General features: G+C 52.9%; 7 protein-coding genes across 7 annotated transcripts; 4 read left to right on the top strand and 3 right to left on the bottom strand.

Annotated features, from left to right (window-relative positions):
* Nucleotides 1-24: 24 nt before the first annotated feature.
* On the top strand, nt 25-2,509 carry CC84DRAFT_1257190 (ARM repeat-containing protein). The gene is made up of 5 exons (XM_018184706.1): nt 25-507; nt 561-692; nt 739-852; nt 899-2,295; nt 2,358-2,509. The coding sequence occupies exons 1-5, from the start codon at nt 306-308 to the stop codon at nt 2,433-2,435; spliced, it is 1,923 nt and encodes a 640-aa protein (XP_018038674.1). The 5' UTR covers nt 25-305; the 3' UTR covers nt 2,436-2,509.
* Nucleotides 2,510-2,946: 437 nt separating this feature from the next.
* Nucleotides 2,947-3,348, top strand: CC84DRAFT_1214817 (uncharacterized protein; the record flags this gene model as incomplete). Its single annotated transcript, XM_018182675.1, has 4 exons — nt 2,947-2,959; nt 3,012-3,086; nt 3,145-3,213; nt 3,275-3,348. The coding sequence occupies 4 exons, from the start codon at nt 2,947-2,949 to the stop codon at nt 3,346-3,348; spliced, it is 231 nt and encodes a 76-aa protein (XP_018038673.1).
* A 604-nt stretch (nt 3,349-3,952) lies between these two features.
* Nucleotides 3,953-7,571, top strand: CC84DRAFT_1162277 (Adaptor protein complex AP-2 alpha subunit). Its single transcript, XM_018177952.1, has 4 exons — nt 3,953-4,716; nt 4,764-5,098; nt 5,152-7,088; nt 7,134-7,571. The coding sequence occupies exons 1-4, from the start codon at nt 4,211-4,213 to the stop codon at nt 7,233-7,235; spliced, it is 2,880 nt and encodes a 959-aa protein (XP_018038672.1). The 5' UTR covers nt 3,953-4,210; the 3' UTR covers nt 7,236-7,571.
* Nucleotides 7,572-7,722: 151 nt separating this feature from the next.
* Nucleotides 7,723-9,121, top strand: CC84DRAFT_1162276 (DUF1768-domain-containing protein). The gene is made up of 4 exons (XM_018177951.1): nt 7,723-8,156; nt 8,257-8,377; nt 8,432-8,528; nt 8,602-9,121. Exons 1-4 carry the CDS (start codon nt 8,062-8,064, stop codon nt 8,892-8,894), a joined length of 606 nt encoding a protein of 201 aa, XP_018038671.1. The 5' UTR covers nt 7,723-8,061; the 3' UTR covers nt 8,895-9,121.
* Nucleotides 9,122-9,513: 392 nt separating this feature from the next.
* On the bottom strand, nt 9,514-11,516 carry CC84DRAFT_1173810 (uncharacterized protein; the record flags this gene model as incomplete). Its single annotated transcript, XM_018180059.1, has 2 exons — nt 9,514-11,356; nt 11,416-11,516. The coding sequence occupies 2 exons, from the start codon at nt 11,514-11,516 to the stop codon at nt 9,514-9,516; spliced, it is 1,944 nt and encodes a 647-aa protein (XP_018038670.1).
* A 1,318-nt stretch (nt 11,517-12,834) lies between these two features.
* On the bottom strand, nt 12,835-14,600 carry CC84DRAFT_570181 (uncharacterized protein). The gene has a single exon (XM_018186720.1). It carries the CDS (start codon nt 14,333-14,335, stop codon nt 12,896-12,898), a length of 1,440 nt encoding a protein of 479 aa, XP_018038669.1. The 5' UTR covers nt 14,336-14,600; the 3' UTR covers nt 12,835-12,895.
* Nucleotides 14,355-14,814, bottom strand: CC84DRAFT_1162272 (uncharacterized protein). The gene has a single exon (XM_018177950.1). The coding sequence runs from the start codon at nt 14,707-14,709 to the stop codon at nt 14,383-14,385; it is 327 nt and encodes a 108-aa protein (XP_018038668.1). The 5' UTR covers nt 14,710-14,814; the 3' UTR covers nt 14,355-14,382.
* Nucleotides 14,815-14,943: the final 129 nt, after the last annotated feature.

Raw genomic sequence — 14,943 nt, 5'->3', positions numbered from 1 at the left:
TACAAAAGCAAAAACGACGTTTGAGCAATTCCCTTCTTTAACGACATACACCCTTGTTAATTTGGAGACTTCCCCTCAGCTCACGGATCTTGGGCGCCGACATCAATTGCATTAAGGCATCCATGCATGAGCGCCAGTTCTGGCCAACAGGGTTCAGGCAAACAAAGTTTCGACTTGCTGCCTCCAGATCATTTTCCTAATCTGCTGTGAATACTACTTTTCAGAATGCTACCTTAGATATCGAAATTCTTGAAATTCGACCTATTCCGCCATTTTGGTTCTCGCATCTCAACTTCTGAAGCAACATGTTTTCTACGAGGGATGACTCCCAGCAATCCCTAGCGGACCTCGAGAACTATCTGGACCAAGGCCCACACGCAGGCCCGCGAAAGTTATCAGAGATAGCGTCGTGGCTGCAGCTTCTAGAGCCAACGGGAAGCTCCGAAGCTGATGTAAAGGCTGTCCAGCTTTTGGGTACCGCAGCAGGAAAGCAGTGGGACGAGCAACGTACGGCCCACAGAAGTGAGCAAGAGAACCCAACATCAGACTAACCGTAACAGGCGTATGGCAAGATCTGTTCCGGGAGCATGAGATTCTCGCAAGTGTGCTACACAACCTCGACCCTTCGACAGATTGTGTTGCACTCAACAACCAGTACCTGCGAGTTATTGGGAACTCGGTCGCTTACAATGGTAACGCCGTCCTTCTCGCAGTGTCAATTTTCTGACAGAATTCAAGACTCGAACCGTGAAGAAGTTGTCAACTTTTTCACAAAGATCGTGAGCTGCCTGGGGCAGAAGGAACTTAGAAGGACTGCATTAGCGGTACTATACAATCTCGGCCAGGACTACGGTACGTACCGCCTACTTGAATCGGGACCTCTTCTGAACAAGGTTAGAACCTGCCAACGTTCAAGCAGCGGAAGCCAGACTTGACCGAACCATAACACAACAATTGGCGGCAGACGACATTCCTGAAGAAGCCATCGACTTCGCAACAACAATCATCAATCGGACTACAGAGAAGCTTACCCCGGCACAGTTAGGAGATGAAACTTCCATGGCAGTCTTCGACGATATTCTGCGCACTGCAGCAGAGTACGACGAGGATCACTGTCAGGACTATGTGGCATTGATCGTCCACTACTTACAAGATCCGGAATTTCAGCAAAAAGTCGCACGCCCCGACGTTGTGCAAAGACTTCTAGAGCTGTTGCTTGACCTTGAGTTCAATGAGCTGACCAAGGATGAAGTGCTGATTGCTATGCAAGAATTGGCCACGCAGAACAACCCGAATGAGATTGCCTCCGAGGAAACAAGCGTAATACTCATGGTCCGCCTAGTGAACTGTGTGTCTGCCTTGTCTGCGACCGACGCCTTTGTTAAAAGTTTCACATTGGAGTCTCGAATAGTACACATATTGAAGGAGAAGCTTGTATCGGCACAAGCGATGCCATCCACGGTGTGCGCCTGTGTCATGTTGGGTAACATTGCGACTTCGGATAGCGTTTGTATCGATATGGTCCAGAAGTTGGGCTTGCACGAAGCGCTGATCAAGATCCTCGCAATGCGCAAAGAGCAAGCACTTCTGTACGCTGCTGCCGGCTTCATGCGACACCTTACCTTTCCCGAATCCAATCGACCGATTCTAGGAGCAGCTGGGCTTGTTGAAACTTGCTGCCATCTGTTTGGCAATATCCAAGATCCTGCCGTCCGTGGAGAAGGAGCAGCCATCCTCTGCAAACTAGTAACGAACTGCTTGCCCAACATTGACCAAGTAGTAGGCAAAGGTCTGCCGGCAAATATCATGCTAGCTCCGCTACCAGACGTCCCATTTCCCGGGAACCCTAGATTTCTCCACCATATCGTCAGACAGGCATTGGCACCATCGGCACCGCTGCCCAGTACATCGATGAAGAACCCCATGATTGAGCTTAGTCGAACTCTAGTTGCCATATTGCGGTATATCCGCCGCCCAGCTTCGGAAGGAGATTTGGAAGAGTTGACGCGCTGTTTCTTCGACGTCCCTGCGGTGGCCCGACCACTTGCTAGATTAATTCGGCAGCGTTTCTACGCCGATGCACGATCTGAAGGTCTGCTGGGGTTGGGGCTTATGGCACAGACTGCGGAAGGTGCAGCGTGCGTCATTGAAGAGATAAAGGTAGATACAGGTCTGCTGGATGTCATCAAGGAGTTTGCAGGCGAGCAAAGAGGCGGTGCGCAGAAGAGCAATGAGAGCGCCGGAAGGGACTATCAAAATGCGGTGGTATTGTTGCATGGTCTCGCTACAAACGGGGTAAGTCAAGATTGCAGGATTGTTGTCTCGCGTTGTTGAGTTGCTGACCCAATTTGTGACAGGGAGACGGCATGGATGCGGCTCTGAGAAGCGACGTGGAGGGATTGCAGAGAGAGTTGAGCAAACTCATGGTGTCGTGAGACGAACTTGATCTGGCTCAAGAAAGACTGGAGAGCTTTAAATCAGATAGACTTGTTTGTACCCAAAGCACTTGTAGCGAGAGCGCTACTGGCGAACGAAGTGAAGCCGGCATCACCCCACCACTAATCCATGTTCCTGCATGCCGCGTTCCACAACATATCCACCGAAGACTGCAACCTCGAACCACATCGCGAAAAGCACGCTCAACCACAGCGAATCATGGCCTTCGCATTTGTAGTGAAGAGCAAAAGTGCACGGAGGATGTCACGCGGAGCGTAATCACAGCGCTTCTGATTGGTCAGACGGCCGCTGATGTAATGACCAACGCCGTCCGATGCGAGCATAGCCAGGCCGCGAGGGTCTAATGGTAAGTGCTCGTTCGACGTATATATAGCTTCAGATCCCTTCACTGAGTCTGCTCATACATAGCTCCTCATCATCCAGCTCTCAAACAAAACCCAGCCACACAACCACACACCTTCAAAACCACCCTTCCCCATCACTTTCAAGATGACCTGCTGCGGTAAGCTATTCTCAACTACTATAACTGCGGCGTTTACTGATGTACTTCGCAGCACGTAACAACGGCGAGTGCCTTTGCGCCAAGGAGGCAACCTGCAGCTGTGGAAAGCAGCCCGCTCTCCAGTGTAGTACGTCCTCCGTGTCTCTTCCCAAGACACTATGACATATGCTAACGAACCATCACAGCATGCGACAAGGCCGCTACCGAGAACAAGATGCCTACAAACACTTGCCAGTGCGGAAAGCGCGCAGAAGGTGCGTTTCAACCTTTTCCTACAAATAAACGAAATAAGTCTAGATTCTAACCCTTCTTCAGACAGCTGCACATGCGGCCGCTCCTCTGACAACGGCTCCTCATCCCTCGAGACCGACTTCACGACCAAGAAATAAGCTGGTTGAGTGCGGTGTGCGAGTTAATGAATGCATTGGGCCTGGGGTTTATGGCGTTTCAACGGCGGGTATGCGGCCTGAAGCGGTTTGCTGAGGCTTAGATTGGACATCGGGATGTTCTGGGATTCAGACGACTGCATTGAACATTGTACCAGTAGCAGATGAATCAAGGCATTTGGAGATCGATCTCGATCCTTACCGGCGCTGTGACTTCTTTCGACGATATTAGATTTGGCTCAAGGTACATTTTGGCCAACAGAAGCGACCTGCAGTGAATCTCATCTGTACCATCTTGAGAACGAACGACAAGCCGCCTTTCGTGCCTGGGTGGTCATTTCACATTGCCATCTATGATGGCAGGCATATAAGCGCGGTGCATGCTCCGTGAGTGATTGGCGCGGTAAGATTCTTCTTGGACAACTGTATAGGAACTCGACAATATCCGAGCCTTCCTGCCAGGTGCTATGGAGCTGGAGCTGTGGAACATGACCAAGCGGAGTTTGATGGGGAACGAACCGCAAAAGGGACGCGCATTGGCCAGCCTCGACAACTCTTGGCAGTCTCTCCACCCGCTGCTCATCAAGCGCTCCCGCAGGTCCCGCAGATGCATCCCGGCAAGCTGCAGCGTGCGCTCTCCTGTGTTTCCTAATGATTCTTCTCCCTCGTTGACCCGCGCGCGCCTTCACTAATTTCACGACTGACGAGTAATTCTGCCCTCGACCCCTTTCGCTTGCCCCACGCTACGACGCACGCACCCCCCTCGAGTATCGACCGCCAGACCGACGCCGAACCGCGCCTCCACGCTGTCTGGCTACCTCTCCACCGGGAACCGCCCGCCGCAGGGCATCGCTCGACGCTCGACATGGCTTCAGGATCTGGTGGCGGGAGTTTGTTCAGCCGGAACAACTCAGGCAATGTTCCGACCATGCGAGGCCTGGTCTCGTTCATTGCGGACCTCCGAAACGCAAGAGCGAGGGAGCTGGAAGAGAAGCGCATAAACAAGGAATTGGCAAACATACGACAGAAGTTCAGAGACGGCGGACTGAATGGCTACCAGAAGAAAAAATACGTCTGCAAGTTGCTATATATATACATTCTGGGCTGGAACGTGGATTTTGGACACCTCGAAGCCGTCAATCTTATATCGGCCACGAAATACTCGGAGAAGCAAATCGGCTACCTTGCGGTCACCCTCTTCCTACATGAAGAGCACGAGCTGCTACACCTGGTTGTTAACAGCATACGGAAGGATCTCCTGGACCACAATGAGCTGAACAATTGTCTGGCATTGCATGCGATTGCCAACGTGGGCGGGAAAGAGATGGGAGAGGCGCTCAGCGGCGATGTCCACCGGTTGTTGATTTCACCGTTAGTGCCATGTTGACAGGGAGAAGTCCGAGGGCTAATTGTCGTAGGGCATCGAAAGCATTCGTGAAGAAAAAGGCTGCGCTCACCCTGTTGCGCTTGTACCGGAAGTACCCAAACATTGTCATGAACGAATGGGCGGAACGAATAATATCGCTCATGGACGATCCAGACATGGGAGTCGCGCTCTCCGTCACTTCTTTAGTCATGGCTTTGGTTCAGGACAACCAGGAACAATACAAAGGAAGTTATGTGAAAGCGGCGAATAGGCTCAAACGGGTCGTCGTTGACGGGGAGTGCGCAGAGGGTTACTACTACTACAAAGTGCCGTGTCCGTGGATACAGGTCAAGCTGCTCAAATTATTGCAGTACTACCCACCGCCAGGTCTGTAACACAGGAGGACGACATTATGAAGATGTGCTTACTAGTATCAACAGAAGATTCACATATCCGAAAGCTCATCCGCGAAGCATTACAAAAGATCATGGATTCTGCACTCGAGATGCCAAAGAACGTACAGCAGAACAACGCCCAAAACGCGGTGCTATTTGAAGCTATTAACTTAGTCATTCATCTAGACACCGAACAAGATCTGATGGTTCAAATCTCTACACGTCTAGGAAAGTTCATCGCATCCCGAGAGACAAACGTGCGATATTTGGGATTGGAAGCTATGACACATTTGGCTGCGCGTGCTGAAACACTCGACCCCATCAAGAAGCACCAATCCATCATTATTGGGTCATTAAGAGATAGGGATATCAGTGTGCGACGGCAAGGTCTGGATCTTCTATACAGCATGTGTGACATGACGAATGCGCAAGCCATCGTCCAGGAACTCCTCCGATATCTCCAATCGGCCGACTACGCCATAAGAGAAGAGATGGTGCTCAAGATAGCCATTCTGACTGAAAAGTACGCGACCGATGTGCAATGGTATGTCGATATATCACTACGACTTATTTCCATGGCTGGCGACCACGTTAGCGACGAAGTATGGCAGAGGGTCACACAAATTGTCACGAACAACGAGGAGCTCCAGATATACGCCGCGCAGAACATCCTACAGTACGTCAAGTCTGACTGCCACGAAACCCTGGTCAAGATAGGTGGGTATCTGCTCGGAGAATTTGGTCATTTGATCGCAGACAACAAGGGCTGCAGTCCGATTGAGCAGTACATGGCGTTGAATGGTAAGATGCGAGGCTGTTCATCGAGCACGAGAGCGATAATACTTTCATGTTTCGTGAAGTTTGTGAACTTGTTCCCTGAGATCAAGCCGCAGCTATTGCAGACGTTCCGCGCGTATAGCCACTCGCTGGATTCTGAACTGCAGCAGCGAGCATGCGAATACCTTGCGATGGCGACCATGCCCACAGACGATCTGCTGCGGACCGTGTGTGACGAAATGCCGCCGTTCCCCGAGAGAACATCAGCGCTCTTGTCCCGGTTGCATCAAAAGCATGCCGGTACGAGCGACAAGCGTACTTGGGTGGTGGGTGGCAAGGATGCCAATACAGACCTAAAGGAACTAAGTATTGCGCACCAACCCACCGGATTAAAGAGGAGTTTCACGAACGCCACGCCAAGAGACAACGCAACGAGCGCGACAAATGGAACTAATGGCGTAAATGCTCTTTCGAGCGATCTGGCCGGACTCGATATGAGCATTGACACGAACAAAGTCCTAAAGGCCCCGAACCTTGCGAGCGCTGCACATCTCAGCCCAGACTGGGAAATTGGTTACTATCGTCTACTACTCCGGTCAGAAGGCGTGCTGTACGAGGATGCACAGATTCAGATTGGCCTCCGCACAGAATACCGAGGGCAGCTTGGATGCCTTATTTTCTACTTCGCCAACCGATCACCCTTTCCTATGGGCTCATTCACGACCACGCTTGATAACAGAGCGGCGGAAACCCTCAAGACAGATATCAAGGGCTTACCAGATACGGTCATCCCGCCCGAGGGGCAGACCCAGCAAACCATTATGTTCGAGGCGAAGAACGTCTTTGAAGATCCGCCTACCATCCGTATATCATACCTCGCTGGCTCGCTTCAGGCATTGACCCTTCAATTGCCCGTATATCTCCACAAGTACATGGATGCTGCCGAGCTCAGTGCTGAAGACTTCTTCAAAAGATGGAAACAGATTGGAGGCGCGCCACGCGAAGCCCAACGCATCTTCGGACTCGTGAACAAGAACCGCACAATGAGCATGGAGTTTGTGAGAAGGGTAGTACAGGGATTCAAATGGGGCATTCTGGACGGCGTGGATCCGAATCCCAAGAACCTTGTTGGTGCTACGGTATTGCACACGTCGGATGGCAAGTTTGGGTGTCTGCTTAGACTTGAGCCGAACATGGACACTCAGGTAAGACTGGTTTCCCATCTCTGCGAGTATGGCTAATCAATACAGATGTTCCGCATCACCATTCGGGCGACTGATGAAGGTGTTCCACCAGTCCTGATCAAGGCAATGGAAGAGCGCTTGTCGCAGGGCATCGAGGGCGTATTGTAATGGACCGACATCGTCGACTTGCTCGTGGGGCTTTTTCGTGTAAACACATCTAGGGACAGGCGCGTAATGTCCTGCAAAGCGTTCGGATGTTGTCATGTGCTTTTGCGTGCATATGCGTGGAGCGATATGATGAAAAGCTACGGTGGATTGCCGGCGGCGGGAGAAGCATACCCTTGGGCAGATATGTTTAATTGTGAACGCTTTTTTGTGGGGACGAACGCAACGTGAGGATATGGCGAGCGTGTGAGTCTGGTGATTTGTGTGGAAACTGCTTTGGGCGGTGAGTCACCATACAAATGTTCGGAGTGTGTCGGCTTCACGCACTGTCGAGATACCTACCATGCTTGAGCGAATGCCCAAGGGCTCGTGTCAAGGGCGCAGGGCGCAGCTCGGGCGATTGGACTTCCCGCACTAGTTATGGCTTCTACTCAGCCACATCGTCGTCTTCGTATCGGAAGGATACACACCCGCAGCAATCAGCTACTTGCTTTCTTCATTGTATACACAGTGGTTGGTCCTGCCTGCAAACCCATCTTCCGAGGAGCAACTGCCATAAGTGTTGCGGCAAGAGCAAAAAAGGGCGCAGATGCGAATCGCAACCACGGTTCGCGCTGCCGCCTTTGGACTACAACATTTACATGTCCACGCATAACATACTACTCAAAGACGTATTCTCACATCGTTTCACGAAACAGAAGGTATCCTCTGAGTCATCTACACTGCAATCGTTCACTTCCACACGCGGCATCGGACAAACCAACGCGAATCCAAACCAAACACCAACATCCCTTCGACACCATCGGCACCCACGCTTCCACCGGAAATCATGGCAGCATCGTTAAGGGCCCAATCCCAATCCCAATCCCAATCCCAATCCCAATCCCAATCCCAGAAAACTGGCCCTGTCTACTTCTGGAAGCCGTACGATCCTCCCCAGTACACAGTTGCTATGCCTTAGACATGGACAACTTGTAACCAACCCTCTTTTATGACTCAGCTGACTTTGTACCCGCGAGTATAGACAAGATGGACACGGGTATCTGGGCCAGTGGTTCTGGAGCCCCTGGACGTACGAGGGCGACACGTACAAGACGGCAGAGATGTGGATGATGGTTGGGAAGGCGCGGCTGTTTGGAGATGAGGTATGCTGTGCTCCAGTGCTTCGCTTGAGCTGGCTAACGATTCGCGCCGCGCAGGATGTCGCGCGGGATATTCTGGCCGCGGATGATCCTAGGGAGCAGAGGGCGCTGGGGAGGAAGGTGCGGAACTTTGACGAGAAGGTCTGGGATAAGAGTGCGTTCCTTCCTTTTCTACGTCTGCCTATCTATTTGCATGGTGCCAGGGCGTGCTGACGTGTTCTGCGCAGACAAGGTGCGCATCGTTGAGGAAGGCAACTACCTCAAGTTCACAATCTCCGAAGACGCAGAGAGTCTGCGGGCGATGCTGCTCGCGACGGGCGAGAGGGAACTGGTCGAGGCAAGCCCGATGGATCGGATTTGGGGCGTGGGGTTTGCGGAGAAGAATGCTGGGGTGAATCGGGCGAGGTGGGGACAAAATCTGCTGGGGAGGGCGTTGATGAATGTTCGAAGGAGGCTGAGTGAGGAGAACACTCGGAAGGAGAAGGCCAAGGGAGAAGAAGAGGAACAGGAGGAGGAATAAACGGTGGTAGACACGCTGTTTAGGGCGTAATAGTATTGTTTGATGTCTCACTTCGTCGCAAACAAGAAACAAGGTCTAAACGACAGAAACGTATCGTCTCCTACACTCGAACCAATCACCCCACGTCATTCACCTCGCCCCAACCCGCCAAAAACACCCTTGAAGTAGCAAAGAGAGAATCACCTCTTTACGAATCGAACTCAAGCTCCGGGTCCCACACACCGCAGCTGATACCCCGGCCACTCCTGACGGGTGTGACCCCAGCACGACGCCCAGGGAATGTGACCCCAGGGTGGTATCCCTCGTTACTGGCCCCGACTCAGTCCCTGGGCCAAACCCGAAGGCTAGACCACTGCGCCAACAAGTTGACTTGGAACCGACCCGCTGCGGATTGTGTCTTTCGAATGATGGTTGGAGGACGCCGGAAGTGATATATATAGGTAGGGTATTTAGCAAGTGAGAGGTGAAGCGCGGGCGGCGTTGATTGATAAGCAAACGGGCGCATGCGAGGTGAAAGGTACGCAGCGTTGCATTAGCTAGGCCAGGTGAATGACGGGCAGATGTGTGGGGAGAGCGAGACGTTGTCCAGCCCGCAGCAATCGCGAGATTCGTCAAATCCTCACCACAACAGCGTCTCCTCTCGCCCCGGCCTCTCGGCAAGCCAGTCGTCCCACGTCTGTATCTCCACGCGTGCCTGGTGCGTGTCTGTGAACGTCACGTTGGCCCCGTACGTCTTGTTACTGAGCGCTGTTTCCGGCGACGCTCCCTCGATCTCCAGCGTCCCGTGGCGATCGCTAGCTTCCAGTCCTAGTATCAGCTCGCATAGCGCCGCTGCAAATGTGCTGTCGTGTAAGACCTCTTGTTGTGGGTATTCGCGAAGTAGGTGTACAACCTGCTTACGAAGCTCTGGGGTGATGCCACTGATGTTGGCTAGAATAAGGAGGGGCGTCGTGGTCGGTAAAGTAGGGACAAAATCAGATGGGTTCTCAGACCGTGTTTGTGAGATGGGTTCGTGGAGAATAGATTCGGCGAGAGTCAGCGCTTGTTCGAAGTGGATCGATAGAATTTCTTGTTCGTCTAGTATCGGGTTCGTGGCCTGCAGGTCTTTGAGATACGTGTCTCCGATAGCGGGCGGGGAGTTGCTAGGACTGTCGCGGAGTAAAATCCCACCGCGCCCCCGTCGATATACCAATCCCCTCGCTGATGATTCCGATGCTGCGAGAACTGGGTGGTATGTTGTGTTTAAAGGGAACATGTCGGTAGGGCTATCGAGAAAGAGCGGGAAACACGTCGCGTGATACATGCGGAGCACGTCTACTGCCTTTTTCTGAGACTTTTTCGGTGTAGTAATCGAATTAAAGCACGTGCACTCTGCGAAGGTATCCAGCACGAATGCGTCGATAGCCGTGCTCAATTCATGGTAGGCACGGACGTAAGGCTGTTGGCGACGGATCAAGGCCGCAAGGACGCTCTCTTCGCCGTGCAGTACGAGACGTGCAACCTCACGTCCATTGCGCTGTGACATCGCCATCAGCCCGTTAAGTAAAGATTTGATGGCTCTTCCGGCATGGCTAAGATTCGAAGGCGTTGCTCGGGAGGGGTGGCATCTCCCATGTTCGCATGTTTCAGAGGAAGCTGGGATTGAGGGAGCACTATAAGTTCTCCAAGTGATGTAGGCGCTTGCATCGCTCAGGAGTTCTCGCCCGACGGAATCTGTGCTGCTATTGAGGAGTTGAGCTGTGACCTCGAGACAGGCAACGACCGAGAATAAATCATAGTAAGGGACTGGCGCGCGGTCAAAAGTGGATGGTACGGTATCAGTAATTCTTCGATTTGTAGATCTTGAGAATGTAGACCTTGTAGGTGTCTTTCTCATTTCGTGGAGCTCCTGAATAAGATGTTTTGCCGCGCTCAAATGGATCGCAGCATCCGAGTACAGTCCCTGGAAGCTGCAAAGATAGGTGAATACGACACTAGTTGTCAATGCTCGCCAATTCTGCTCCTGACCGCTAGAAGGAGTTTTTGGGCGGACCAGATGGTTGATAGCAGCGTTGATCTGTTGCAGTGCAAACGTTGTACCACTTCCTGCAGTACTGCCGGTGGTTTTGGTGGAGGTTTCGTGCACTGCTCCCAGAGCCACCACAGCGTGCCATATCGTCGAGTCTAGGTGACATGCTCGTGGTATATACGTAAGCCAGAATTCGGCCTCGAACACGCCCGCAATCGTGGGTGCTGTGACGTCCAAAAAGTAGCGAAAACTCCGGATTTCCTGGTCGTTCTTCTTGGGCAGAGCAATTCTCAGTTGTTTTCGTAGTGCCTCTGTGCTGGTACTTGATGTATTTTGATGAGATCCAGATGGGGAGTTCCTTGGACTTATGGGCTGGTACCCATCACATTTCCTCCCAGTCGATACGCAACGATTGCATTCGGGCTTCTGCTCGTCGCATCGAACTCTTCGAACCCTTATAATTGTTAGCGCCTTCGGCAAACCATGGACGATAGACGTGCGAGAGATGCTCACTTGCATGTAATGCATCCAGTTTTGCCTCTCCGAAATCGACGTGGACGCTCTGGGTTGCATTCAACTATCCGATACTTTTGCGTATGCGATTCTACAGGCATTGCATTGTCTTATCCAGAGTTCCAAGCCGTGCAAACATGCAGATCGAGAGCCTCGAATATTGTCGTATATGACGAACCGCAGGCAGTATATATACCAAGCAAGCGCACCCCAAGAAGTCTGATGGACTTCCATTTTTACTTAGTGGCTGTAGATGCTGTAGACGGCGCGCGCGACTCACCCCGCTGCTTCCGATATTTGAGATAGCACGGGCTGGCCGCGGTCCCGAGGTCTTCAACTTCTTCACACCGTATATATGCGATGACTAAGTTGACAGGGCTGGCTTTGTGTAGTGCAGCGATGCTGCCAGTAGGGTATGACAAATACACGGTGCCAAAGGGCGGAAGGGCTGTGTGTATGCCTCTCAGAACTGTGTAGAGGGACTGTGGGCCCCATCTGCTTAGGTTGGAGGAAAGTGCGAAATACGCTTGAAACCACCCGATGGGGTCAACCGAGCTGGCCAATAGTGGAAGTCACCATCGTGCAACTACGCTTGATAGGCCATTTCGAGAGCATTAGCGGTCAGACATTGCGAATTTTTCCAAGGCCTTAAAAAAGCGAATGTATAGGGCTGACTCACTTGTGTAAGCTTTTCAGCCTCAGCGCGCAACGTCATTGCACCTCTGGGTACAGAGACCACTTGGGAAAGCTTACGCGAAGACTGCGCTTGGCATACTGTGATTTTCCTGTATGGTCAGGTATGGTCAGGTGTAATCCTGAAAGTGTGCATAAAATATGGCCATCCCGGCCTTGCACTGCCTGGTTCGGTTGATAGGGCGGTGCATATCTCTTAGAAGCAAGTTGTGCCTTAGCTTGCGCTTCAAGACCAACATACTCAGCTCTCGCGCCCTTCTTTGCAATTGACAAGTAAGGAAACAGGCGAATTGTCGTTCATTACGAGGTAGTGTTAACGGTGGATATCTTCACCTACACATATCTGATTGTAGATGCTCAGTTTCGCGATACTGAACTACCACAGGATGACCACGGTACAAGATAGAGGTTCATATTCACGGTGGTCAATGTCTGTACTCAGATCCACCATGATTGTCGTCCACAGCACCAGATCGTCGACCCCAGTCAAATGACATCCTACCATGAGTGCCAGGTTCCCTTTGAATGACACCATATATATGGCCTATCCGATCGACCTTGAGGCATCGGGTCCAGTTATGCAACCGGCGCGGGCCGCACTTCTCTCGGACAGCCTATCCTGTCCTCTGCATAGTACCATCGCACGTAGGCCGTCAATAGCCTAAGCCCCAGAGCACGACACACCTCCGTCGCTCCCGAAGCGACAAGTCCCGACTACGTGAAGACGAAGACGACGCGGCGCAGGGTAGTCTGAACACTTCTTTGATTGATTCTGCACTACCAAGATCTATTCCTCCGCATCGGCCTTGAACGCGACTCTCTTGTTCTTGTTCTTTTCCTTCTTCGGCTCGATGGTCTTGGGTGCGGTTGCAGGAATCGCGGCGGCGGCATCGAGATCGTCCTCATCATCAGACATCAGGTCTATCAGATTCGCTGCCTCCGTCGTCGTCATCTGCACTTCGCCGGACTGCGCGGCCATCTCCGACAGCCACGCGGCATCGTCGTCTTCCGAGTCGTCTTCCTCCTCCTCTACCTCTTCCGCTTCCCCCTCTTTAGGATCTCCTTTCTTTGCCACCTTCTCGGCCTTCTGGGCCTTCTTCTCAGCATCCCTCTCGGTCCAATGCTTCTTGACAGGCGGCTGGGCACGAGCCGCCCGTTGGGCACGCGCTTTGAGGCCTGAAACAATAGCAAGAACCGTGGCCAGCAATATGCCTAGTGCAACCAGAGCAGAGTTCTGAGGGTCATCGTACACCTTCTGCTTCGAGATGCTCCACTGCTCCACGAAGTCATGCCTCAGGGAGCCGATCCTGCCGTATTGGTCGAATCTCCTCCGCCAGATGAACCGATAGGGCGTCCGGTACGGCGAGCCGGCTTCGTACACGCCCTCGTCGGGACACTTCCAGGTCCTCCGCGTGCATTCCTTCTCCTGGTCCGCTTCAGGCCCCATATGGTCTCCGAGTGAGGTAGACAGGTCGCTGTACACCTTTTCTGCGGGTAGAATCTCGATTCGATCGATGGTATACGAGGATGCGGCCTCGTTGGACCAACCCCCTTCATTCTGATCGCGCATGGAAACTTGAACAATCTCTTGTTCCTGGGGATCCAGGAGGAAGTCGGCACCGTCGTTGCCGAGCCCCATAACGCGGAAGCGCAGGGCAGGCTGGTGGTTGTAGTACGGCGGGCCGCCTGTGGGGTCGCCCTCGACCAGCCGGTCATAGTCGAGCTCCAGCTTCTGCCCGCGAATATGGTGCCTCCCCTCCTCCTCACCCTCGGCGATGGCTATGATCGCATCCCTCTTGGTGTCGTCGGGCACGTGGTACGCGGAAAGACGCGGGGGGATGTAGTAGTTCTGCAGCGGCAGGAACGGCGTGCCGTCAAGGAGGAGCGTCTTGTTGTCTGCGGAGAGCTCGAACTTGAGCAGAAGCGCGTGCGGTGCGCTGGCGTCTTTGGAGGGATAGCCGCGCGTAGAGAGCTTGACGATTGCGCTGCGCTGCGGCTGTAGCCACGTTACCGACGATGCAGCAGCTGTGAGGCCAGACTGCGTGAGGACCGCGAGAGAGAGAAGAAGAGGCGCGATCATCTTGAGCAGGGCATTGAACGTGGTGGGGAAAGGAGAGACGTGAAAGTGCTGGTGAGCTTGCGTGGTGGAAAATAAAATCTCGGAAATCGCGCACCTTTCCGAGCATTCCGAGATGCACAACAGATCGTCATAACAGCCACAGCGCATGCAAGATACAACGTGCACCTTGCAACGTGCGATTCATGAGAATGTATTCATTTTACTTTGAAAATGGCGTACCCGCATCCTGCGTCCGCTTCCCTCGGCAAGAGAATCGAAGCACACGTTAAGCGCATCACTGCAAACACCGCCAGAATCACGCGTCTAGCACAGGCCTTGAGAGACCAGCCAGAGCCTATAGGCACCGCGAGGGAAGAGCACCCTGTTCCGAAGGCGAGCATCAGACCAGTCGCGGGAGCCGAAGCGAGGGCAGACAGTGGCTTTTGGGGGATGCGGCAACCATGCTTTCTAGTCCTTTGCAAGTTTCGGTTTCTCTCGCGATACAGCCCGACGAAAAGCACCGGCTGATGCGTGATCGCCATGTACTAGTTCGATAGTCAGTGGTTCCTGTGTAAAAGAATGTATGGGCGCCACGCGCCGTGACAGCGTAATGGCTAGCCAAGCAGGCCGAAGGGGCAGGCAGTTGATGCGATGACTGCGGGCCATATAGACAGTGCGGCGGGCCTTTCAGGCTGTAGATGGGCAGGTGTCGGCGTGTGAGACGGTGTCGGTGGATAGAGCAGGCAATATATGGGAGAGCATGTCCAGGTGGGATG

Source organism: Paraphaeosphaeria sporulosa (assembly GCF_001642045.1).
Source record: "Paraphaeosphaeria sporulosa strain AP3s5-JAC2a unplaced genomic scaffold CC84scaffold_3, whole genome shotgun sequence".
Lineage (NCBI taxonomy): Eukaryota > Fungi > Ascomycota > Dothideomycetes > Pleosporales > Didymosphaeriaceae > Paraphaeosphaeria > Paraphaeosphaeria sporulosa.
This window is presented reverse-complemented; position numbering and strand designations above follow the sequence as displayed.